The sequence below is a fragment of the Podarcis muralis genome, chromosome 10 (genome assembly GCF_964188315.1).
Source record: "Podarcis muralis chromosome 10, rPodMur119.hap1.1, whole genome shotgun sequence".
Classification (NCBI taxonomy): domain Eukaryota; kingdom Metazoa; phylum Chordata; class Lepidosauria; order Squamata; family Lacertidae; genus Podarcis; species Podarcis muralis.
In genome coordinates, this window is record NC_135664.1 from 42810237 (window position 1) to 42837886 (window position 27650).

General features: G+C 40.0%; 1 protein-coding gene across 12 annotated transcripts in view; it reads right to left on the reverse strand.

Annotated features, from left to right (window-relative positions):
- ANKS1B (ankyrin repeat and sterile alpha motif domain containing 1B) overlaps nucleotides 1-27650 on the reverse strand; it is a 330160-nt gene that overhangs the window by 232314 nt on the left and 70196 nt on the right. For all 12 annotated transcript variants that reach the window (XM_077934851.1, XM_077934853.1, XM_077934844.1 and 9 more), the window contains 2 exons: nucleotides 9910-10075; nucleotides 756-892 (listed from right to left, as the gene is read on the reverse strand). In XM_077934851.1, coding sequence (XP_077790977.1) covers nucleotides 756-892; nucleotides 9910-10075 — 303 coding nt within the window. The remainder of the gene's footprint in view (nucleotides 1-755; nucleotides 893-9909; nucleotides 10076-27650) is intronic.

The following is a 27650-nucleotide window of genomic DNA, read 5'->3' on the forward strand; positions in this document are numbered from 1 at the left end:
GAAGCACATTACATTTTTTAAAAGAGGTAAATAGAAACTGAGAGTTTGCAAGCAGTAACAGTCAATCAAAATTATGTTTATACCATGTAGTCTCCAATTTTATATTTACATCAAAATTGGCATGTTTAAAATGAGCTGAACTAATTACACACAAGAAAAGTCACCTCACCAAAACTTGGACATTTCAATACTATTTGGTGTCTTTTTGTTTTGCTAGCTGCTCATTCATCTTAACATCATTTTACTTTTTCTTCTTTACCCTCAGTGCCCCCACTGCTGTTTAATCTGTTTGGCTGTGACTGGCATTCCCAATATCCTCATGCATCATTGTGACCTCTTCAACAAAAAATTGCATGGGCTGCCACACTGAATCAGAATGAACATCAGTGAATGCATATGTGGCTGAGGTCAGTGAAGTCCAAAAGGAAGAAAACTAGCCTAGAGGGGAAAACAGGTGCTGATAAGCAAGAGAAGGTGTAGTACACTAATGTAACAATGCAATACAAGATTTCAATAAAATGTCATAAATCAAGCATAATAGCTGAAAAAGAACACAAATAGAAATCTGGGTATGCTCTTTCTGGTCAGGTCTAATTAAAATCAAGCTTTTAAAGATATTTTAGCATTATCAGTGGAGGGATTTCATTTCAACATTTTAAAATAGTTCATATCACTGCAAATTATTAGAGGAATGTAAGATAAAACGTTGAAATCTTTAACAAAATCAAAGAACATTTTTATTTCCGACCACCCACCTGAGGTCGTATAACTTTCACTATATTTTTCAGTGCAGTATCTGGCGATGGAGGAGAGCAGTCAGGTGTTGGGCCTGTTGAACTGTTTCTATGGTTACTGGTACCTGGTGCAATAATTGCTACTTGAGGTGCATTCTCTGTGAATAAAAATAGCATTACAGTGAATACAATGTTCTATGGAAAATACATTTAGAAACAGGAAATTGCATTTGAAGGGGGGGATGTGAATATGTTACAGTTATTGTCATCTAAATTATTATTATTTGTTTTCACTAGAATATGCTCACTTCTGGTTTTGAAGAGCAGTATGGATCAAAGGTGTTGCCAAGTATTCAAATCTAACTCTTGCAGAAACAAGCTTATGTGTGAAGATTATCCCTCAAGGCATTATTCAAGCATACAAAAGAATGCTGTGAAATAGTGACTAGGGATATATTCATTTATATTCGATATATTTCGGCACTAGGGATATATTCATGACGCCCCAATTGGCTTGGAAAGGCTGATTTGAAACACAGCTTTTGGGTTCCAGTAGGTGGTCTGTACTATCATCACTGACAGCATTATTAGGTGGGAGCAGAATTTGTGGCTATGCAAACCAATCGCCAGATCACAGTCAAAAGTCAGTTATTTTGGTTCCTATACTTAATTCACCAAGTGTGCAACTTACAATACCGATTCTAGAAATATTTATTCCACAAACAATAAAAATGTATTCAGTTTGTTCCTATTGTGTGCAATGATAATTTTACTTACAAAATATTCAAAATATACTGCACATTAAACATTTGTGCAGGAAGCGCTCTAGCTAAACACAGATGGCATGGACTAGAGATACTCAGTAACTATATAAGATAGCTAGCACATCTCTTATTTATTTCGTCCAAATTGCTATATTTACATCCAGAAAGGCAATGTTAAGCTCAAAGGGAATACTTATTCAGTGGTCTGACCTAAAAAATTTGAATGGCACTAAAAGTTTGGATCAATACAACAGGAAATACATTGGCGAACATCTGTTTCTTCTGATAAATGCAACTATAAAAAACGTTTCCTCATTTATATTTCATTGCATATCCAGGCACCTTGTGTCCATGGCCCAGTGAGGGGCCAACCATAAATAACTTTTATTTATTACAGATTTAGGTAGGTTTGGGCCAAGTCATTGGGTATGTATCCAGAATCAAACAACCCAACTGCTGGTGGATAAGTAGGGTGGGGATTGACCCTGACAAGTGATATGACCGCAGCAGGGCCACCACTGGGAAGGATGCTGTGGCCCATCGGTCCCCACTTGGATTCCTGGACAAAGACACCCATTCCTGGAGTCCCTAAGACTGTTGGACGGCATCTTGTAAGCCTCCTTCTGGCAATGCCTGTAGTCAAGCTACAGCCAAATGTATTTCCTTTAGATCACAGCAATAAGGTCAAAAGACTGGGGGGTTCTGCAGTCTGGGCAACCCAGGACTTCCATGCACACTGCCCAGGCATGTACCCTGGAGAGGTCACTTTGCTGCTGCTAATGCAACAAAAATGATGTGGAAGGCAGCAGTTATGAGTTACCCATCTCTGCAGCCACAGCAGGTGATGTGATTCTCCAGTGGTTTGACTTCACCCCCGGAGGCACACTGCATTGTCTCTCAAAACAGATAGATGCCAACAAAATCATTCATGTCTGTTTTTAACTGGAGGGGAAAGTGCATGAGTAAGGTATGGGTGGGCTATGAGACTTCATATAAATTAATTTCAAGTTTCATTAAAGGTCTCAGATAAGCTTCTTGTATAGTTGTACTTCTGTAGAATACACATTCATCCTCAATACAATTCCATATTTTATATCAAATTGGAGTAATTTTCATATACACCTCACTTGGTTTGTTTTTTATCACAAATGATTTGACTAGGTTGACCCTAATATAAAATTAGTAAAATATGTTTTGCAAGCATGAGAGGGTTTCATTTCTTGACATGTTCTATAATTTTGTAAGTAATTCAAAAGAATAAAAAACTTCAACATTTCAACCAAAGAGCAGAACATTGGTTTGAAGAAATCAAAGGGAAAAATGCTGTATAATTATAGGTGTTTAAATTTGATCAAAGGCATGCACTAAAAAAAAATGACTGCCAATGCAATTAGGGATATGCAAACAGCTTTCTAAGTGAAAGTGTTGTGCCAAAAGTAAACCACACATTAAGCTGATTCACACACATGCCAAGCCAAACTTGGGCTTATTGAAACTGCGTAAACATATAGACTCCCAGAATTATTATTAGCGTTGCCAGATAACTGACTTTGTTTCTACAACATGCTAAGCCAAACTCTGGCTTAGCAAAACCATGTGAGCATGGATGATCCTAAAGAGGAGCACAAATCCACTTTTCCTCCCTGGTACTTTTTACTGCTTGAGCTCGGGTGGTGTTGGGACTGTTTTGTTAGGAAGGGGTTGTTGCTGTTGTTGCTGGTAGTCTTTTTGTATCTTTATTTTAGATATTTTATGTTTTATTTATTGTTTCTGACTACTTTTGTTATGTTGCAGTTATGTATTTTTCACGTTGTAAGCTGGCTTGAGCATGGTTTGAACTCTGGAAAGGTTGCCAGCAAATAAAATTATGTATGTATGTCTGAATGTACTGCTGCACTGTGCTAAGCTAAGCCAATGTTTGGCTTAGCATGCCATCTGAACTTGTGATGAAGTAGTCCCACACTGGCTACAGCTTGTGGTTAGTGAGCAGACAACTTTACCATGAATATTGGTTTGGGTGATATGCAGCATGGTAGGGAAAAGGGGTGGGGAGGACTAAGGCAAATGCAAGCTTCTTTGTTGACACTTTTCCTTTGAGGCATCAATCAAATAATCAAAAGTGTTGGTAGAAGGTTGACATCTTTCAATATAGCAGGTTACTGTCACAGAAACCAGTCATTGTGAAAACTGAGGATTAAGAAAACCCACTAAACACCACACTGTCTAAAAACGGTAGTTGGCAGTACCTGATGATTTGGGATAGACAGAACTATCAGAAATTACACCACATAACTTGTGACTCCACAAGTCAAACAGCCCACCAGCCATGTATAATGGCACACCAGGAGCTCAATAAAGCTTCTGTTTTCGTGGAACTGCAAAATCTAGAGGTGGGAGGGTTTTCAATAACCTGGCAAGAAACAATAGAGAAGGGGAACGTATTTCAAAAGTGCCTGATTACCTCAAGCAGTTCCCTTGAAAAAACAATTTCAGGTGCTCATGAGGAAGAGTTGTTGGACTCAAAATATATTAAGCTTTCATAAACTGAATTCTCTTTATGGTGCCATTTTCTTCTATTTCCTTCTCTCTATCTTCCTTGTCAGACAATACAGTACACTGGTGATGAGCTGTCTTCAAATTGTTGAACCATTTGTGTGGGTATTTCCGAAACTAATATTGAACCAAACCACAGTCAATCTGGGAGCAATGTCAACTGACCAATTCCAATGTGAAACTTGAGAGAGTCCAACCCCAATGTGAAAATGGTCCTCCACCACCCATTTCACAGAAGGTGGCTAGTGAACCAACCACATCTCTCGCTCCCCTCTCCTAAAGAAAAACAGAGATACAGAATTTCTCTTCCTGTTATTGAAGAGAAGATCCATTCCTCTCCTGATCAACCTGTCCCTATGAAATAATTTATGTTCATTTCACATGCTGCTTATATATTAGAGAGAGGATGAGTTGGTGGAAGGTGTTTTGCACATAGACTGTGCATTTTAAAATTGTACACTGCAGACTGTTGCCAAGTGCTGGGGGCAGGTTGCAGCAAGGAGCTGCCTTCCTACCACGGTGCTGCTTTAGCCTGTAAGTAAAAAAATAAAATAAGTAGGGGGAAGGAAGGGAAATAAGCTGGCAGCTTTAATGTAGAGCAGAATTTTGCATAGTTCATATGCTGAAGGGGAGAAAATTACAATGGCCACAATTCAGAGTAGCAAACATGGGTATTTCTGGATCTGACAGACAGCAAAAATATTACTAGAAAGAACTGAAAGAGCAGATGGAAGATCCAAAGATGGAACCAAAGGGTAACAGAAAATAGAAAACAGATTGCATTTATTGTTTTGAATTATTTGTTGTGCTGTACAAAATGGAATCCCTACTGTTGTTCTGAACAGGAATGTAAATACATAACTGAATAGCTATAACAAGCCTGATATTGTCTCTGCAAGTTATTTGGGGGTGGTGCTTAGAATTAATTACAAGTGAAATGCATTCTAGTGGCAGGAGGGAGTCTGCTTAGTTTGTTTTTCTTCTCATATAAAAGAGTATAAGCATGAGGATTACCAACCTCATCTTTCCCCTCATCTTTCACCTGCAGAAACAGATCCTGGAATTGCTTAGTAATGTCAGCCAACTGTCTGGAATAACAATTCTCATTATGTACTAATGAGGGGGAATAATTCATTTCCTGAGTAATTTGTAAATACCCAGTAGAGCATTCCAAACAATATTCATTTCAAATTCTAGACAGTCTTTGGAACACAAAGTAGAATACATTTAGAAACTATGGGTGATGTTGATTGTTAATCATACTCAGAATAGAGACCAACTGAAACCAATGGACCATTGTTTTCAATAGGTCTACTCCAAGAATGGTTGATGTTAAACACCACCCAACAATGATTAAAATGCAATTAATAATAAGACTGCAATACAATATCTGTAGCATTCAATGGGTTTGGGAAGGTGCAGTTGCACTTCTGACACAACGAAGTATTCCGTGAGTTTGGGAAGGGCACTCACTGTGTAAGGAAACCTTGCAACAGGTCTGTCCTAATACCAGGGAGCAGTAGGAGCCAGGATAACATCAACATATATATTGGGGAGGTCGCTGCCACCAATTGCTCAAACACCTGCCCACCCGCCTCACTGCAACTACCAATCACCCACCCACTGCTGATCACCCGCAAACCTCACTCCAGCCTCAAATCGCACACCTGCTTGCTGCAGCCAACCCCCCCCCCTGCATTCACTATCCATGTATAAGACGACCCCCAACTTTTGCCTTTTTATTTTTTAGCAAATAACTTTGTCTTGGAAAAATACAGTAGTAGCGGTTGTGTGGGTCTGGGTGGGTGTATGATCAACAACTCTGCATAGCAGATGGGACTTCCCTTGCAGAAAAGAGTAAGGTTCTCACTTTCCTACTTAAATAAGGAGAGGATCATACCCAGAGAAGCAAGGGGAGACATGTCTCTTTAACAGACACTACAACGTCAATATTAAAATATGGTTAAAGAACAACACCAGAGAACACATACAAGCATTTAATAAAGCACCCAAGGAATAAAATGCCTGAAGAACTTCCCTAATGGCTTCTAAAATATACAAGAAGGCAATCTGGTAGGCCCCATTACAGAGTGTATTCAATTATTGCAGCCATAAAACAAGACCTACTTTGAGCATTAGAGGAAAGATCACACATAAGACACGAGTGAGTTTTCCTTGCAGATCTTAAAGCTGGAGCATTGGTACAATTAGTTGTACTCATGCGCTCCTTCTGCTCTTCCTTCATTCTTTCAGTCTGATTCAATTAATTCTTTCTCTTTGACTCAAAACTCAGCTTGCAAATTCAGCAGTAACAACAAGCTAACAAGATTGCAAACCATGGTTTGAAGCTGGTTTGCAATTCCGTTTGTGTGTTTGTGCCAAAGCGAAAGCAACTCATTGAATCATAATGTGTTAAGGAAGCACATGAGCACATGGCTCATCTGTTGGCATCTGTCTGTCTTGAGAGACAATGAGTATGCCTCTGGGGGTGAAATCTAACTGCTGCGTTAGCAGCACTGAAGTGGCCTCCCCAGGGCGCAAGCTGCATTGAGGTCCCAAGCTGCCCAGACAACAATACCCCTCTCTTGGCCTCATTGACATGGTCCAAAGAAAAGTAGAGCAATACATTTGGCACCATCTTGGCTGCAGAAGCTGCTGGAAGGAGGCATGCAAGGGGCCATCCAACTGTCTTAGGGACTCCACTCTGGATTGGTGTAGGGTTTACTCCTTAGCGCACCAGACCATGGTATAGTTTGCTGCTGTGTCTGCTGCATGTCTTTGTATGGAAGGCCATCCAGTTTGTCTGCAGTTGTCACTGCCAAATTCTTTGGCCCTTTCCCACAGCAAGGATTTATATAATCCAGAAATGCATGGCAAGTGAAGAATGTCAATGCAGAGGAGGCCATTTCTTTACAAACTTTTGTTCTGTGTAATATAAAGAATAAAGGTATGTGCTTTTGGTGGGCAGGAATAAAGACTGAAATGTGAACAAATTGAAAATAGTTTTTCTTAGACGAGGAATGTGTGTGTGTGCACTAATGCACAAGCTAAATTTTCTGCAAATCAAGCAACATTTACAGCTTGTATTTTGTTTATAAAAACAAACACACACATATCTGAATAATACAAGTATGTTTTCAAAATATTTGGTTGCTTTTCAGTCACTAAATCCACCAGCTAATTATTCCCTATCATCACCCAAAATGATTAAGCTTTACTTCTTTACAGCTGCCAGATAGTTATCACTTTAGTGATACAATTACTTTGTGTCTAGGGTACCTCAGATTTATTAAATCCTGTAACTTTTCAAAGGATGATTGATTTCTCAGCCTCACAAATCAAGAATACATTATGTTTTTATATATATATATATATATATATATATATATATATATATATATATCCAGAATTAATTTGTCACAAAGTGAAAACATGCAAATTAATAGGCCTAATAGAAGTGTCTAGAAGAGGTTATCCAGGTGCTGCTCTGGAACTGGAAAATAATGTAAGTAGGGCAACATCTGTCATGAAGGAAAGGCAACTGAATTACTAACTTAAGGGTCGGATGGGAGACAAATTGCTGAAAAATAGGAGTTGTTTGGTTTTTTTAAAAAGCAAGGCTTACTTTAAGCCTCCTCAATACACAGTAAAAAAGTGAAAATAAAAATTCAGTTTCTAAGTAACTCCTCTATGCAACCACCTTCTACCTAAATTGTGACCAAAACACACGTGCGCAAGCAAAGGAAGTCAAGCACCCCAACCCCCATGACACTAATCTCTGTGAAATAAGAGGCATTTGTGTTTAGACCTCCAGTAACAGAAGCACAGGTAAATAAAGCCTGCATCCAGTGATAAGGTAATATATATCTAAATCCATTAAAAGGCTTATGAAGCAGAGGACAGTCATTCCATCTATTTGTGGCTAGATTACATTTTGCAATTCCAGTAATATAACGGGCATGGTAACTTGGAAAGAAACTCAGTAAATGCAATGATAGCCACCATTTTGAAATATAAACGTAAAGGTACCCCTGCCCGTACGGGCCAGTCTTGACAGACTCTAGGGTTGTGCGCCCATCTCACTTAAGAGGCCGGGGGCCAGCGCTGTCCGGAGACACTTCCAGGTCACGTGGCCAGCGTGACAAAGCTGCATCTGGCGAGCCAGCGCAGCACACGGAAACGCCGTTTACCTTCCCGCCAGTAAGCGGTCCCTATTTATCTACTTGCACCCGGGGGTGCTTTCGAACTGCTAGGTTGGCAGGCGCTGGGACCGAACAACAGGAGCGCACCCCGCCACGGGGATTCGAACCGCCGACCTTTCGATCGGCAAGCCCTAGGCGCTGAGGCTTTTACCCACAGCGCCACCCGCGTCCCGATTTTGAAATATAGTACCATATTAAATACCAATACAGTGATACCTCGGGTTAAGAACTTCATTTGTTTTGGAGGTCCGTTCTTAACCTGAAACTGTTCTTAACCTGAGGTACCACTTTAGCTAATGGGGCGTCCCGCTGCTGCCACCATGCGATTTCTGTTCTCATCCTGAAGCAAAGTTCTTAACCTGAGGTACTATTTCTGGAGTCTGTAACCTGAAGCGTCTGCAACCCGAGGTACCACTGTATGTCAAGCTCAGTAACAAACAGGGCAGTACTCAAACTGATCCTATGAGAAAGGATTGCCCCAGAACAGTCCCAGACTTGCTGCTGCTGCCTCATTCCATCCTCATCCCACAAACACAGCACCACCACCAGGAGAATACCACTGCCTCCACCCACCGCCGGCCATGGCATCTTTGGTTATTTACTCTTGGGTAGTGCCACCATCACTTTCCCTTTTAGCCTACCTACATCCAGGTGAGAAAGAAAGCCAGGCTTGCAGTATTTATAGTGGTTTGAAGGGGGCTGGATATATTTTCCAGGCTCCTGCTTTGCTTGCAGGAAGCTAGAGTTCAATCTGTCATTACCACAACTCTCCTTGAAAGTATAGAGCAGGGACAAACTGGCAAGGCAAGCAAGCAAGACCATGGCCTGAGGCTAGGAAACTACTTAACCAACTACTGAATTTCAATCAACGGAAGGGATTTCTTTAAGTAAGTATAATTAGTATGTATGATCCAACGAAAACCAGCAGCGGAATGAAAGGGAAGTGCTAAACCCCACCCCAAGCCTCCACCTGATTGGTTGGCTGCACGGGGGCGTGGCACGACAGCCAAGCCAGCTGGGCAGGGGCTGGAACGCTCCCTGCCAACGCAGGAAATGGCTCCTGCTCACAATTCCTCCCCTCTGTAAGGAGGAGAGGCTTAATTAGGATAAGAGAGGGGACAAAACAGGAAGCTATCTCATACCTAGTCAGATCAATTGTCCATCTAGTTTCTACACTGAGTAGCAGCAGTTCTCTGGGGTTTCAGGAAGTCAATCTTTTCCAGCCTGCCTTGCCAGTTTCTGCATGCAAAGCAGATGCTCTAAGATCGAGCTATTGCTGGTGGGGGGGAGAGCATATATTCACAAAGATAGTCTTAGCAAATTACAGATTATTTCCAGCTGACATGCAAATAGTGTGGGCCATGCCAGGTGAATCACGGAATCAAGAAACAAGAACAGTGGAAAACTTACTCCATTAACTCTGGGCATTCAATGGGAAATGCTGGCCTGGGAGGAAAGGGAACCACGAATCAGATGAAGCCAGCATCCCCTGAGATTCCTCATGCACAGAGAAGGGAATTTGTATTTGCTTCCCACTGCGGGCACATAGTATCTATCCATCCATCAAAGAAGTGCATAGCACATTATTAATCAAAATGTGCGCACCACATAATGGTAGAATGCACTGATTATAAGAGAAAATACTACTGCATTTACCTGTCTTTGAGGAATGTCCTCTTGCTATTTCTAAAGAACAGGGCTTCTTTGTAACTGTCGTATCCAGAAAATCACAGAGATCATTCTCATTTTCTACAGGAAATGCCTCAGAAGCAGCAGATGGCACTGCTTCCAGTGTATAACTCCTCTTCTTTGGAAAGGACTCCTGAAATAAAGAAATACAGCTTTTTAATTTAAAAAAATGGCCCTTCTGAAGACAGCAAAAGTGTGTAAATGAGTGTGTGTATGAGTGAGTGAGTGAGTGAGTGATGTTAATAATTGGAAGTTCTTCTAAAAGTACCAGATAAGGAAGCAATTATATACATGCCTATTCAAAGTCAGAAGTAAATCCCATTGAGTTCAATAGGGCTTAATCTCATATAATCCTATGCATATCTAACCAGAAGTATGTCTCATTGAGATAATTCTGACTCTCAGATAAGTGTGCATAGGTTTGCCGCTTAAAAATACTGCATATTATTTTCCTTTTGGAAATAATTTCTAGCAATTGTTAAAATAATATTTTCCCTCAAAAAGGAATTCATGGTTAATTCTTATAACAAAGATAGAAAAACCAGCTAGCTGTCCAAACATTATCATGAACATTATTATTGTTATACTACATTACATTCTTAAAGATCATAGTATATTATTTTTACAGTAGTGTGCACAATGCTTTATGTAGTTCCATATGCAAAAAGTTCCTACCCCCAAGAAGCTAAATTTGTAGTGTAGATTTTGACCATATGGAAGACAACAGAGGGAGAGGAGGGGGGGGGGAAACTATGTTAAAATCTTTTAGCATGTTTCGTTATTCCTACATCCAAGTAAAAAGTGATATTTTCCCAATATTATTGACAGTTTGTAAAGGTTATTTCCTCAGCTGATATAAACAGGACTTCTGGGCAACAATGATAGAACAGGGTGGATACAGCACATTTTTAAGAAATCTGTTAGCTGTTGTCTTATGATTGAGTAATATACCTAAAATCAAATCCTGACTTTCATTAGAGTCTAATTTTAGTCAATTAGAGATGATTCAGCCTTCAATCTCTACAAACTAATCTGAAATGTCAGAGCTGTCCAAGTTTACATGCAGAATAAAGCTGTGCATATGACTGTATCAGTTACTTAGCACTGAACAGTTGAAACAATAGCAAAAAGCTGTATAGTGTGTCCTGAATATTGAAAGTGTTACCATTAATAGTGCTCTAGGGCAGTGGGTAAGAATCTGGGTCCCCCACTAGGATGGACCTAGTATAATCGGGCCACTAGATGTTTAAATCACTAGATGGCCCTAACCAAACAACATCCTCTGAGTCCCCATCTGCAATATGAGCACAGTGATACTAGCTTGCCTTATAGAAGTGTTGCAAAGATTATGTATGGGATATAATCTCAACAATCATAAAAATGTTAAGTATTAAAATAACTATGAATTGTATGAAAAATTAGTCCCTTTTTCTGTTCTGAACCTACTGATGATCAGTTTTATTGGGTTCTAGTACTGTGGTATGCACATTCTAGTTGGAGGGAGGGAAAGTGTCTCTCCACACCATTCATAAGTGTCAGTCATTACCATACAGTATTAATAATCATTTTTTTAAATAGCCTATCCCAAAAAACCTTTAGACTTTCTTCATAGGGAATGTGCTCCACACCCCAATCATTGTGGTTGTTCTTTTCATAGCTTTTCTAATTCTATTTTCTTTTTGAGATGCCTGGGACTGTACACTGTATTCCATGTTACAGATAGGTAGCCGTGTTGGTCTGCCATAGTCAAAACAAAAAAATTCCTTCCAGTAGCACCTTAAAGACCAACTAAGTTAGTTCATGGTATGAGCTTTCGTGTGCATGCACACTTCTTCAGATACCCTGAAGAATCTGAAGAAGTGTGCATGCACACGAAAGCTCATACCAAGAACTAACTTAGTTGGTCTTTAAGGTGCTACTGGAAGGAATTTTTTTTTGTTTTGACTGTATTCCATGATTATGGATTTATATAAGTGTTTTCCAATACCAACATTCCCCCCCCCAAAAAATTCTCTAGCATGGACTTTGCATTTTTCACAGCTGCCACATATTGGGTTGACATTTTAATTGAGCTACCTTTGGTTCAGATCCAATGTATATGTTATGTATGTGATTGAGCAACTAATGTGTTTTTTAAAAAAACTACCACTGTGTACATTCATCATACTTCATGGAGAATGTGCATAGGGTCTGTCCGTGAACAAGAAATTGTGCACATTTCTTAGTCAATATACATATGTTCCAACATGCCTTAAAGAATATGCAAATCTCAACAGGATTGTATACATTCTCGGGACATTCTAGATAATTTCCAATGGGCCTTGAGGGATGTGCATGCTCAACTATTTTTGCACATTCTGTGTGCAATATGCAGATTTCTCAGTAAACGTGTTGCAGACTCCTTTCTGCAGTACATGTCTGCTGTAATGCACTTCAGACACTTAACACACATTACTCCAACATATATACAAAGCAGAATTTTTAAAATAAATATGCATCACTTCACTTTACACTCATTTGCCATTTTTTTGCCCATTCACTTGTTCTGACAGATCCTTTTGGAGTTCTTTACAGTGTGCTTCAGTTTTCCCTTTTCTGAATAATTTGCTCTAATTTGCAAACCCAACCACTTCACTGCTCAGCCGTCCACTCCAGATAAATAGCAATCGTCCTACTACAGAAATCAGTGGGTGAAGCTTTTCAAGGCAGAGGCAAGATCACATGCTAATTGCTGCTGATCAAGCCCACTATTCGAGGCACAGTAGGAAGAACTCCTTCAAAACTGGGAGGGAACTCTAAGTTTAGAAGGAACTTATTTAAAAACAATACACCTCAAAGCTCTGGGAAAGCAATAATACTTTAAACAAATTTGCCCAGAGTCAGAGCACGCTATGGATAAGAGGCACTACATTTCAGTTACTAAGGGAAATTAGCAAAAACAACTAGTCCTATTCTGGGTTCAGAATAAAGTTGTCTAATGCTACCAAAATGGCACTGTGAAATAAAATGGTATTACAGCTTGAATGGTCAAAATGCAAACAAACAAACAAACAAACAAACAAACAAACAGAAACAATATGCAAATCGAAACATTGCCATCCTTCAAAATACAAACCATTCTGAATTTTGCAATGCAGTTCTCCAGTGAAGTGTGCATAAAAAATCATATATTGGTGAAAATAACATACAAATATGCATTATATTAGGGGGAAATTGTGTTGCAAACATGTATATAGGGCAAAATTGCACACAAATGTGTATATTAGGAGAGATGAATTTTTAAAAAATTCACAAACTGATGAGGAAATGTGGAGAACTGAAAGACTGGAAAAAATAAGAAACGGAAAGAGATTTGCCAATTACTAATCACAAAACTGCACATGGGGGGGCTCATAAGGTTGCTGACGTAGAGCAACCTCTCAAACAGACACTCTTTAATTCACTTGGATGAGTTCCTGCTTCTACTCAAGAATCTTCCCATCTTTTCAGTTCCTATGAGAAACATCACCAGAACGTGTATGCTGACACCTAATATATTCAAGTGTGCAAGGGATCCTTTGTCTCTGTCTGCCCTCTGCCCGAATTAGTCATACCCTTTGGCTAGCCATCCCCCAGATTTCATCTTACAGAGGATCACTGAACCATGCCTGAAAAGAACTCCTGTTGGACTGTTAATATAAGCAAGCATATTACTAAGACTACACCAAGGCCTGGGGCACTCAGTCTATATGGTTCCCGAAAGCACTCACCTGGAAGCAGAGATGAGTCAATGTGAAGGAATGTAACTTAATAGCTAAATTTGGAAGCGCAATGTGGCAAACTTAGAGAATAAAGCTTGCTTTATATATATACATTTTCTAAAGTGACCAAAGTATTTTCACTGCTTGTTAACATAGGATGCAGTCCTAAACACACTAGCTTGTAAGGCCCACTAAACATAATGTGTCTTTTATTTTATTTTTAAATAAACATGCTATAATGAGAATTCCAGCTTTAAGACAACTTAAACAATTCTTTTCCCCAAAGGAAGTATTTTCTGCAGCTTAAATATTTGCATACTCTTTTTTCCATCAGAACTAGACAAGATGAGCTCTCTTATCTATTTTGTAGTATCTCATAATCTCTAGAACAAAATACAGGAAAAACTCTGCATACCAGCACCTATGCAACACCAAGTGACCATGACACTCTACTTCGACTCTGAGATAATGGAATAGAAATACAAGCCCACCACCATCAAATACACATATGGGAGAGGGAGAGAGAAAAGTTAACTTGTCTGCACAATAACCCTGTGAAGGCTCTTATGATAAATACATTTTGCAGTTTAAGATCGCATGATAACAGACAGGTTGACAGTGCTATCTATAGCTAGGTATTAAAATTGGGAGTAAGTAAAGTCATGTGCATAAATCTGATTAGGATAACAAGGCAATTTTCCAAAAGCAGGTTCAGTGAAGGTATGTTTTTTGGGAGTGACAATAATAGCTTTGTAACACAGAGAGCAGCCCTCTATGCACTGACTGCAACAAAATATTTCAGGAAAAAGGAGTTAGATTGTGGTAATTCAGAGGTTTAATTTGAAATCAAGCTGGATTTAAGTTTGTTGGTGTCTCCTGAAACCTCTCACATCGTGGATGCTGGTTCATATTATGGATTTGTGATCTGTATTATTCTATTGGTACTGTTGCTGTAGGTTTGGCTAGAACAATAAACTTATATTGTTTTGTAATAATAAGTTGTGTGAAAAATTGTCTGAAGGAGCATCTCCACCCCCATCATTCAGCCCAGACACTGAAATCCAGCTCCGAGGGCCTTCTGATGGTTCCCTCACTGCGAGAAGTGAGGTTACAGGGAACCAGGCAGAGGGCCTTTTTGGTGGTGGCGCTCGCCCTGTGGAATGCCCTCCCATCAGATGTCAAGGAAATAAACAACTGACTTTTAGAAGACATCTGAAGGCAGCCCTGTTTAGGGAACTTTTTTCTGTTTGGTGTCTTACTGTGTTTTTATTTTTTGTTGGAAGCCACCAGAGTTGTTGGGGCAGCCCAGTCAGATGGACAGGGTAAAAATAAAACAACATCAACAACATTATATGTCATATAATTTCTAAACTTCTTCATAGTTGTTACCTCATTTTGTTCATATAAGCAGGTAAACCGCCAATACAGCAAAATGTTCCTTGAACCTGCAGTGCTACAAGCCCCAGGACATCAGAGAACAAGGCAGAAGAGACTTTCCTGGAATAAGTTTAATTGAACAAACATCCACAGGATTGCTACGTATGCCACAGAAGAGGGGCTGCTGGGCTACAATCTGTACAAGGTTTCTATCATTTGACAATTGTTCTTTTTAATCCTCTGGAAACATATTTTTAAAGTTGCTGAAACAACTAAATGAAACTTAGTTTTAAAAGAGCACATACATGTGCAAGTTCAGACAACCAGATTTTAAGAAGATGAAGGCCTGGAAGGAATCATTTGTACATTTTCTCACCACCATTTTAGGGTTACCAAGGGCATAAAGGATGACTTCAAGGTCTGGCTTGCCTTCTTGCCAAATTTCAGAGCAGTGTTCTTCTGATAAGATTGACTCAATGTGGAAACAGATCTACAGGCCCAGTACAATGTGTCTGGAAGTCTAGCCTTCAAAATCTTTTTATGTGGCTGCTGGTGTTCTGGCAGGTGGCCTAGAAATCACTAGGGATATTACATTCATTTATTTGTTTTCCATTCAGTTCTAGCGGCTATCTGTATCTGGCAGGGAAGTGGGGAATTTAGGAACAAAAATATACAATTCTAGTGTGACAACCAGGCAATGTTGTAGGTTATAAACAGTTGGTCTTCCCAGTCTGAGAGGGTCATGCAGCTTGTAAAGTAATAAGTGCTGATATGCTTGTCGTTTCAAATCTCTTTTTCAGTTTGTCCCATTTCGGGGAGGACAATGACATAGCACATGCCTTTTATTGCTTTCAGAATAAAGAGGTACATAATTTTGTACCTCTCAGCTGTACCTCTCAACGTTTTGAGCAAACCTCATTGCAGAGAGTGTTACATTTGGTGTCTGACTGTCAATGGCATCCAAGTCACTGCAGAGGCAAGCAATTTTATTATCAAAATGCCTAGCAAACCTGTCACAGCAGGCTTCTGATAGCTGCTGCAACTTCATTCACTGAGGAGATTAAACCCTCCAAATAATGCTAGTGGACAACTATTTGAGGACACACTGAGGCAGCAAATTAAACTGCACCATCTAGTCTGGTTTTGTGGGATCGGTTCCAGCTTTTGAGACCTGAGAACGTGGATAAGGTACTTGAATGAATAAAATGAATGAATTTGAGGAGCCAAGATGGCAATGGAGAGAGCAGCCTAGTCAGACTCTCCTGCTTTCAGTTAAGCTTTTAAGTAGATTTTAGCCACTTCTTGATTTTAAACTCACAGTTCTAACATCTTACTGGCTGCTTTATCACCTCATCGCTTCTCTTTGCTTTTAGTTTATTGTTTTATTGTTTTACTGCTCAATCTGTCCTATTGCAAAAATGGATGCCTGATGAAGCCTGTTGCTGTGAATGACTTGCTGTTTTCTCTACTGGCTAAAAACTTGGATTAATACATTACTGTGGAGACTTGGTTCTGGTTTGGATAAGGTACTTGCAGAAGACCTGCTGACCTTGTGCCATCACTGCCCTTGCCAGTTTTGACATTCTCTGCTCTTCCTAGAAATTAAACACCACTCCCAACTCCTTTGCAAGTATACTGTATGCAATAAAGAATGTAGAATCACGCATAAGCAAGGGGAAGGAGGAGAAGGAGAAGAAGGGAGAAGCCTTGTCCAGAAATGGTCATAGTTGACATATCAGCAGAAAATAGTAAAAGACACTCTTACCTACTGTGGCCTCCAGGAACAAATGAGAACCAAAAAGCATCAGAAATATGTATCTGCTCTGTTGGGGGACTGTAATCCCATCTAGAACAACCAAATTACCCAGTTCTTAGACCACCTTCCCACATAACCTTCATCCACAACCAACTTAGATGTAACAAAGAAATAGAACTGGGTATCAATAGCATACTTGTAGCACCATGTTCCAAATCTCCTAATTACCACTCCCAATGGCTTAATATAGATACCAAACAGCACTGGGGACATGATTGTACCCTGCTCTCTTGCTCTTATCAGTTTTCTGCTAAGCAAAGTGAATATTGACATTGCCAAGTTTAAATGGGTGGCTGAAAAGGAAAACAAAACTACAAGGGGAACACTTTCACTATTTTCTTCTTATTAAAATTAAGAAGAGGCACATTTGCTGAAACTCTTACGTATAGTTATGAGCAGCATGTTACAGCTCAGTTTGTTATCCTATCATTTCTATGTACATATTTAGGGAATACATTCCACATCTGCTTTTTTATTTTAAAAATATGTGTGAGAAACATAATGCAGTTTTCAGTCAAGTCATCTGAATATTTTGATCAGTCTTTTATGCTTCTCAACAAACACAAACAACTATTATTAAATGGCTAGAAGTAAAATAAGAATAAGCAGCATAAGCATTTCTTCTCCTGCAAAGAACTTGTGCATGTAATGGGGGGGGGGCAGCAGAGCTGGGGAAGAATAGGATGCTGAATTATCAAGCCATAAGAGCTTTAAAGTTAGGGAGGGTGACTTTCCCAGCATTTTATCTTCCTAATGCATAAGAATTCTGTTCTTCGTAAAATCAAGACAATTTGTCATATCAATATGATATTTGAAACAAGGAATCTATCTAATAAGGGTATATTTGGACCTAGTTCCAAAAAAACTAATGAATGCTGGCATATTCTGACTTCATTCCAAAAAAGTCTAATAAAGACTGGCAAAGTCATAGCAGTTTAAATTTTTGGTGCTGAAGAGCAGCCATTCCACATCTGCAATCCCCCCTCTATCTCCACAGCACCAAATCATATCTACACCTTTTCATTTGGGCAATTTAAATTATGGCAGAAATTCAAGGATATTGCCAGGGCATGCTTTCTGTTGACATAATGGAAATTAATTGTTATAAGGTTTGAAGTTCCTATTTGAATCTGTCATTGAACTAAGGGCAAGTATTGTCACCCATGTCTGTTTGGCAGATGGAAGCCTCTGTGGTGGAACCCGCTCCCCAAAATAAAAATAGCAATTTCGTCACCAGGCTCTAGCAGTGGAAGACAGTAGATGGGGGAAGGGAGCTGCTACATCTGTGTATGTGTGTGTGTAAAAGAGGGAGGGAGATGCAGTAGAAGAGTGTGTTTTGCATATGCTGGTGCAAGTGTGTGATCTGCTCTTGCATCTGTTTGTACATAACTGCATCTGACAGGCTGCTCAGTTCCCCTCTGCCCAATTATTATATGCAATAGGCTATTATGCATCTTTTCACAGAAGTATGTGTGATGTATGGCTACATAAAGTCAAAGGTCACCTAACTCTACTCTGACCCTCTGTTTTTCTTTGAGTTATATAATATAGATACATTAGTAGTCAAATGCTATACAGGTGGTGACCATTTTGAGGGCATCCAATTGAGGCACTATTCAGGCACATAGAATCGTAGAAGTGTAGAGTTGGGAGGGACTCCAAGGGTCATCTAGTCCAACCACCTGAAATGCAGGAATATGAAGCGGGCTCATACGGGGATCGAACCCACGACCTTTGCAATATCAGCAGCCACCTGGACCAACTTTCCAACCTGGAAGGAAAGCATTTGTGCCTTAGTTTTAGGGAAAAACAATTTCCCCATTATTGGATTTTCACTTTAGGGGTAATAATATGATTTAGTCTTTATTTAAATTGTGAATGAATACAGTGGTGCCTCGCAAGACAAAATTAACTCGTTCCACAAGTTTTTTCTTCTTGTGAGTTTTTCGTCTTGTGAAGCACGGTTTCCCATAGGAATGCATTGAAAATCAATCAATGCGTTCCTATGGAGACCGTCCGGGGACAGAGGGGAAGCGCCGCGCGCCTTCCCCTCTGTCCCTGGACCTGTTTTAAAGCAAGGGGCGGCGGGGAGAAGATTGCTTCTCCCCGTTGCCTGCCCCGCAATCTCCGGGGACAGAGGGGAAGGCGCGCGCGCCTTCCCCTCTGTCCCCGGACCTGTTTAAAGCAAGGGAAGGGGCAGCGGGGAGCCCTCTGTCCCCTCTTTTGAAGCAAGGGGCGGCAACGGGGAGAAGATCGCTTCTCCCCGTTGCCGCCCCTTGGTTCAAAAGGGGTCCAGGGACAGAGGGGAAGGCGCGTGCGCCTTCCCCTCTGTCCCCGTAGATTGCAGGGCTGGAAACGGGGAGAAGCGATCTTCTCCCCGCCGCCCCTTGCTTCAAAAGAGGTCCGGGGACAGCGGGGAAGACGTGCTGCGCTTCCCCGCTATCCCCGGAGCTTGCGGGGCAAGCTTCATTTTGCGAGGCAAGCCCATAGGGAAATGCGTCTTGCGAAGCGGCTAAGAAAACGAAAAACTCCTTCGTCTAGCGAGTTTTTCGTCTTCCGAGGCGTTCGTCTTGCAGGGTACCACTGTAATAGATATCAGGGCTATGCAAGTTTTCTGATCTACTATGCTGACTGAACGTGGGCCACCAGTCATGCACAGCACCTTCCCGCCAATCTTCTGCAGTCTCAGGAAAGCAACAAGCACAGGAAGTTTATCAAGTTGCTGGGAAACATCCAGATATGCCTCGTGAGATACATTCCTTATCACGGGTCAAAATCCATGTAAACTTGCATTAGATGATAGCAACTTTAGCAAAACTATCCCTATTTATAATTACAAAGTAGAGCAAATGAAATACTAAACTGATAACGGCATTAACGTGTAATGTCAGAATAGTGTAGGTGGGTTGTTGTTTTTTAAGCCAAGATACTGCCCACTCACATGGATAGCAGGAAGCAGAGATGTGGAGCCACTGCATGAGCCCTGTGATGCTCACAACCTATACGGTATGGAAACGTTGCCAACAAACATTGCCTTGTGTTGACTAAGGAGGGGTGACGGTTGATCATGCAGAACCTTTCAGTTCAGTTTCCAGCTCTGAGTAGAATGTATGTGAAGGCTTGATAGGCATATCTAGGCAGCTTGATGCGTGACTTATAAAACATGAGGGGATTGTGGTGTCATAGACTGCTAGGCAGGGATTTACTTTGCTTAGCCATTGCAAGGAAGAAGTTCTATATATCTGCTACCACAAAGGGTAGGCTTCCTGGCTGTGGTGCCTTCCTACCAGATTTGTGGTTGCCCTTTGCCTGAGAATTTCCCTTGTGTGCTTTTCACAACAGTGTTCTCATGATCGCAAGGAATGCATCATTTTTTCTTCTAAGAAAATGACATAATTAAAAAAACTAAAAACTAAAATGAAATTCATTATAAAGTCTGCATGTTTTTAGAAAAAGAAATGTGTCTCCTTCCTTTAAAATGTAATTAAAATATTTCTATTACTATGGCAACATAAATAATAAATAGCTCTGTGCATAGCTTAGCAAATAATTAAAGAGTAATATTCAGTTAAAGTATTAGCATATTAGCGGTTTAAAAAAAGAAAAAAGAAATAATCATGTTAGGGCATCATAAACCTTGAGTCGATAATAAGATTATATTTCATGATACTTTTTTTGAAGCTTATTATCTGCTATTATTAGACACACGGAGATAAAGCAAAAGGCAAAAGCTTCATTTTTGGTATTTCAGAAATATGATACCATAATATGGTTTACCATATTGATCAGCTGCCACCACTATTTTCTCAAAATGATAAAAATGTTTTGTGATCCTATGGAAACAATCTGTAGGGCTGTACTGCAGAAAACAAGTTTGCCATATAGAGCAGTCTCCATGCAGATACAGTTCTAAATGGCTTCCACACAGCAGCCTTTCTGTGCAAAATGGGTTTCAACCATGGGTGAATCATATTAATGATGCTCGGAAGCAGAGCAATCCAAACCAAGGCTAGGAAGATGTGGAGAGGTGGATTCACTGCTACACTTGAAGCCTTGCCAGCTCCTGCCAGTCAGGATAGGGAGATTTCCCCCCCTTATTGTTTGCTACATCAGTTCCAGTCTCGTGCTGTTGCCCTAGTGGATTTAATGTGACTATGGCAGTACATACCTACCACCAAACACCCGATTTCAGTGCTGACTGTTGGCCACCATTTGGGGAAGAATGTGATACTTGAGATTTCTACCACAGTGGAGCCTGCCCCCTCACCCAGAGGCACACCTCTCCACCAGTGCCAACATTCACCACCCTAACACACAGCCCTACCATCAGTATTGGGAGATTAAGACTGCATTCTAAGTAAGCAAAGGGGCACGCCTCATTTCCTATAAAAGTACTAACAATTGAGTGTTTTTACATACTCCCTTGAAAAGAAGAAGCGTGGTTTGAGTGTATCCCCAAACAGCCAAGCTACTTTCACATCGCCAGCAGTTGGAATTTGATGGGACCTTTGACACACCTTATCAGCATGGCTCGTATGTGCTTAAACAAGGCTCTCAGGAGAAGATGTTGTGGTGGAAAAACAATGCTGAACTCCCTAGTGCTGTAGCTTTATTCTTTTTTTTAATATTTAGTAGGAAACTAGTTTCACTATTTACTTAAACCTTTAATAGCCATTTCTCTAAATAATTCATTGACTCTGGTGGCATGCAATAAACCTTTTTATAACCATCAATATAAATAAAAGCCAAGTAATAAAATGACATAATAGCCAAGCAGAACAACAAAAGCAGGTATACAGCAAAGCACAGCCAGTAGCCTGAAGAACAGCAAAGAGCTATGTGTGCTAAGTGGATTCCTGCCCCCCCCCCCCCGTGCAACTAAAAGTATTACTGGACAGCATTTTGAAGGTATTTAAAAAAATCATAGCACAAGATGAATTAGCAAGCAAAATTTTATCTCTGATCAACCATAGTAACCCAATACTACTTCTGCATCAATCATATATTTTTTTACTTTCCATCTCTGATTAGAACTCACCTAGAATACACAGACCACTTTACTGGTCCAACAATATCCTACAGTGGAGATGGAATGCTAGCGGTAGTGGGGGTTTGGGGGTGGGATTCTAAAATGAATACCATATTGCATGACTTAAATAATTTACTGTGTGAACCATCCTGAAAAACAGTCATAAGACATCACTGGTTGGAGTATCTTTTTTGTTGGTATAAGTGAGAAAATTGGTTGTCATTTATGTTGCTCAATGATAAAAGTTTTAAAGCATTTTGAAGGAAATTTTCTCTGTGTGGTACGTGATCTAATTTATGTACTTTACAAGGAAAAGAACGTGGGTTACCTGTTTCATAGAGAAATACGAGACAAAATTACATTTATTTTAGGATAACCCTTACTAGCTTATTTCCCTGTTAAATTGCTAGCTACTGCATTTATTATGATAATTACATTTGTTGAATTACTTGCTCATCTGCTGTTTCTGCCAACAGCAGCATCTCCTCATGCAGAAGCCAATCAGCAGGAGAGCTAAGTACAAAAGTAACCTCTGTTTTCAGATTCCATTATTTCCAGCATATCCTTTGTCTGAAATCTGGCAAACATGCTGAAGTAGAATGAAAGCCATGGTACTCTCCCTTAAATTGATTAAAATGAACTACTATATTGGCAAGCCATAATATCCATATAAACTTCAAAGTGTACACTGTGAATTCTTGACTTTACAGTAGAATTTCTAACTGCTAGGTAAACTGAAAGTTTGGGAGTCTTTAAGAGTATACCACCCACACATTCAAGCAGCTACTGAGCAACTGAAAAGGGCACTATGTATTCTACCCTGAAGGAATCAGCAGGCAATGATTATACCCTGCTGAAGATTGAGGGAAAATCAGCATAGTGAAAGAGAGCTGAAATTTATTTTAGTGCTTCCTTATATTGATTGTTACTTTCCAAAGAAATTAAGCCAACCATTTTCTTTCAATTGGTACAGTCTGTGATTTATTTAACAGTTGGACATTCCTGATGTAAAGCACATATTCCTTCACCCCAATTCCCCAGCCAGTTCCATTGAAATACTGCTTCCACTCATTGCCAGAGCTAGCTGAGCAGCTTCCTGCTAACTAGTTCCTAGTTTGGATGTACCAAGTGCTCTACAGTGCCAGATAGCGAAGGTGTGGAGCCAGGTAAGCAGGAATCTGCTCATCTGAGTTCCAAAGCTCAGAACTCTTGTACAACTGTGAGTTCCCAAAGCAAACCACATATAAAGTTGCATTTTCTATATGTTCTGTAGAATTCTAAATTTAAAAGACACCCCCCCAAAAAAAAAAGAGAGAAGAAAGCTTGGTAGGAATTGAATATGATCCTTACTCTCCAGGAATCATGGAGTGTTGCAAATAAGTAAATAACAGTAGACATGGTGGTGGCAGAAAAAAATGATCTAACTGAGCCCCTGACAGCTTATGGAATCCTGAAGATGCATATCTTCAGTGGAAAAATCCACTTCTTAGTGAGTCTAAATTTGGCATAGGCTTTTTTGGAATATAGTGTGTGAGAGTGGGGGGGGGGAGGGGCTTTCTATTAAACCATGGTGAGAATCTCATTCTTGGAATAGCTGGCCAGCTTATTGCTAATGCCCTAAGGTAAGGTAACAAATGAAATGGCTCTGCACCAGAGGGCAAATGGGTGGGGGCCCCTCTGTCAACTAGCTGGTAATTAGAAGAACAGAATCCAGAGCTGAGGTTGTGAGAGCTAGAAGCTAGAAGTGGGCTGCAGGGTAGACATGCTTGATTTCTGAAAGGAATCCAATGCTGTGGCTACGGGAGAAGCAAGATCTTCTTGGGGGTGTTAATACTGTCAGTTGCTCCACCATAGGCTGAGGTTGGATATATGGTAAATAAACCCTATATCATAAAGACATCATAGTCTCTGCTGTTCCTTGTTTCAAGGAAACCAAACCCTGGGTAACCCTAGGACCTCTAGAAGCTCACACCACTCAGAGATTGGGGCTACGTGTAACACTATTTTCTGCAGTCAGGCACAGCTCCACATTCCTGTTTGTTGCCAGCAATCCCACAACCCAACATTTTGTCTCGTGTGTGTTTTTTGTTCTGTGCTGGAGCATTACTTTCTATGATAAGTTACATGCTGGGCTTTGAGTTGGATTGGGGGGGGCTCCTTTTCAGACTTTCAAGTAATCAAGTTGTTTTGTTTCGATTTGTGTGTGCATGTACCAAATTTCCATTTCCTAGCTAGCATTAACTATCTGTGTAAGGACATATGCAAATACATTCTTTCAGAAACGGCTAATAATCAGGTTCTCTTGGTTACAAGTGCAATTTCAGCTTTCTGAATCATATGGAAATACTTTTATCCATTTGGGGATATTCACATCTTCCATTTCAATGGGTTTATAAATATGCTATTTTCAGATTTCTGTTGGAATCGCTGTGTTTTGTACTATATATGCATGCAAAACAACACCTTTCCAAGTTATGTGGGAAGTACTGTGACAATTTGGTACCACAGCGAGCAAGTTAGTGAGACCCAACTCTTTAATACTAAGCAATTGAGGTTTCATTCAGCAAGCATAAGAATGTGTATCTGGCAGATACTGGAAATGTCCCTAAGGCTTGCTAGGGATTGTTGGCTGCATATACACCATACATTTAAAGCCCACTCTCACCCACCCCCCAAATAATCCTGGGAACCCTAATTTGTAAACAGTTCTGGGAACTGTAGCTCTGTTTAGAGTAAATGTTTAGAGTAAAGAATCCCAGGATTCTTTGATGGAAGCAATGTGCTTTAAATGTATGTTGTATATGCAACCATTTTTTCTCTGGTATGAATCTGCCCTCCATTCCATCCTGGTTGCCTTCTAGTTTAACTTGGATATTTTTTTAAATTAATTGCACAACTGCGGTTGGGTGTAGTTTTCAGTTCATGTGTATGAGCCCTTCCTCATACTGATGTGCCCACAGATGTATTGATTAAACTCCAAAGCAAAAAGGAATCATGATGCAATCACACAATCCCATTACGATTCCTTTTTATGCTGTTATTTAGCAATGCACATCAGTAAGTGGTGAGGAAAACTATGCCAACCAATGCATAGTCAACTGTCTGAACAAAGTCCAGAAATAAAGAAACAGATGAATGGATGATATCTCACTTATCATTGCTGTTCTAACAAGATCAGGTAATGCTGAAACCCCAAATCCAGGAACAAATTTGAATTGCTACAATATTGTAAGCATTCCTAATTATAGTATGTGAAAAAGCAACAGAACTCCCAGAGCCCAACATTCTATTTCCTTAGTTACAAAAAATTTCCCATTTAACAAGTGTTTCAGATAACTGTTCATTCACTGGAAGATATAAGATATAAAGCAGGATTGTTTCAATTTCAAAGATTTTGTTTAAAGATTCTGCTATTAAAATGAATGTGTAATCATTAGGTGAATGACAGTTTCTGAGGCAATAAAATAGCTTATAAAGTAAATAATTAAATTCACTATTTTGTATTTGTTAACAGGAATCCACTATCTAGTTCTCTTGATTCTCACAAACCTGGCCTTTTTGGAAGTTGTTAGAACTTAATCAAAAATGTGTGCTGCTGTTAAATCAAATCAATGACCAACAAATTTATCTTTGGCTGTATTCCCTATGAGTAAAAAAATAATCTGCACCTGCCAGCTTGACAGACATATGGCAGACATATCAGTCAATGACCTAGTTTCCTTATATTCCATGTAAATGGAACTGTCATCATAATGGACAATTTGCAACATATACAATGCTATACTTTTCAAATACGCATGCTAACCCAAATATATTCTGGAGGTGCAGAAGATTTGTTTCTTTTGAAGACAGGCATTTTGTTCAGTTCACAAAAAATATATCTTAAAGAGGTATGGTGCTGCTGTTCCAGCAGCTTAAGACAATTAGAATGAACACAGCTTCACTTGTTCCAATCTTGCAACCCAAATATTTTGCTGTCCTCTTCAGTTGTTAGATCAGGACTGTTCCTACAACTCTCAGTGCTTAACATTAGGAAATGGAACTGAATGCTGTAGTCCGATGTAGGATAAACCCAGCATTGAATTTCACTTGATTTTAGCATTAATTTAAGCATGAAATATCTGTGAGGAACTGTTGTAGCTAGAACTGAGAATCTATTGTTCTATGCACTAAACTATTTTCCTGTTCAAGAAAATATTCCTGAATACTGAATTGGCTCCACACATCCAAGCTGGCCATTGGCTTTACTCACCAGGAAGGGTTATAAAATCTTCCTGTGCTGGCTGGGATTTTGCCTGGGCAATTGTTGCTAATGTTCTTTTCATTGCCTCCAGTTCTTGGTTTGTTTGGTGGTTCTGGCATGCTCTTTGGCAACTGCCCATGGCTCACCTGTGACAACTGCCTATGGCCTTACTTTTCAGAAATCAAAAAGTTATTGCATAATAATTTTAATAATAACTGTGCTGTTTTGTATAGAAGGTATAAAGCTATGACATTTATGCATGATGTGGTCATTAACTTAATCACTAGGTACATTTTTGTAAGTGCCTTTGTTACAAATTATAAGGGGAAGATTTACAGTGAACTGAGATGTCGAACAAAACTCTAGAATAAAAAATCAACATAAAATGGTGTCTTTTCACTAGTAGATTCTTTCTTTAAAGTCTTGTAACAAAAATCACAAGCATTTAGAAACATAGGAAGCTGCCTATGAAAACTGACTGGCAATGGGTCTCCCGGATTTCAGACAGGAGTCTCTCCGGTCCATACCTGGAGAGGATGGTGATTGAACCTGGAATCTTCTGCATGCAAAGCAAGTGCTCTGCCACTGAGCTACAGCTCTTCCTCCTATGTTTTTGTCTAATAAAGCTGCTCCACCACAAGCATCACCAAAGCAAGTCCACACAAGTGTGGCAGAATTATCTAGCTCTAATGCAAGCAGCTCTCTTGCACTAGACTACTAGACAAACAGATACTCTTGCCATTCTCTCTAGGAAATTGCCTAGGGCCAGGAAGTGAAGGCTTGGCTTCAGTATAGGCTGAGTGAATCCCACCCTCTTGCTTTGGAAGATCTGCTGTCTGGAAACTTCCCAGTGCAGCACAACTTAAGTTTAATTCAAATCTTCTTTCAATCCATAGGAAAAAAATACCTTTTACCATCTCCATCACCTAAGCATCCAACCAAGGAATAATTTTGATTCCCCCATCCTCGTTCTCATTGTTGCCTAGCCTTTTATTTTAGCATTTCACAGTCCAGCCAAAATGTCTCCCTTACTGTAGGCTAAGGTGTCATAAGAGAGACTGTATACTATGCTTGTTTTATGAATTATTTCTCCACCAATCAACAACAAATCCACTAAGGCTATGAACCAAAAGTGCCTTTTTAATTAATATTGATTGGGGGAAGGATTGTCAAGTGCTCCTTAAGAAGGGTTTTAGTCATCTGCTAAAAGCTCCTGTTGCTCGGTCCCAGCATCTGCCAACCTAGCAGTTCAAAATCATGTCAAAGTGCAAGTAGATAAATAGGTACCGCTCGGGCAGGAAGGTAAACAACATTTCCGTGCACTGCTCTGGTTTCAACAGAAGTGGCTTAATCATGCTGGCCACGTGACCTGGAAAAACTGTCTGCGGACAAACGTCGGCTCCCTCGGCCAGTAAAGCGAGATGAGCGCCGCAACCCCAGAGTTGTTCGTGCCTGGACTTAACTGTCAAGGGTCCCTTTACCTTTACCACTGTATTACTATTA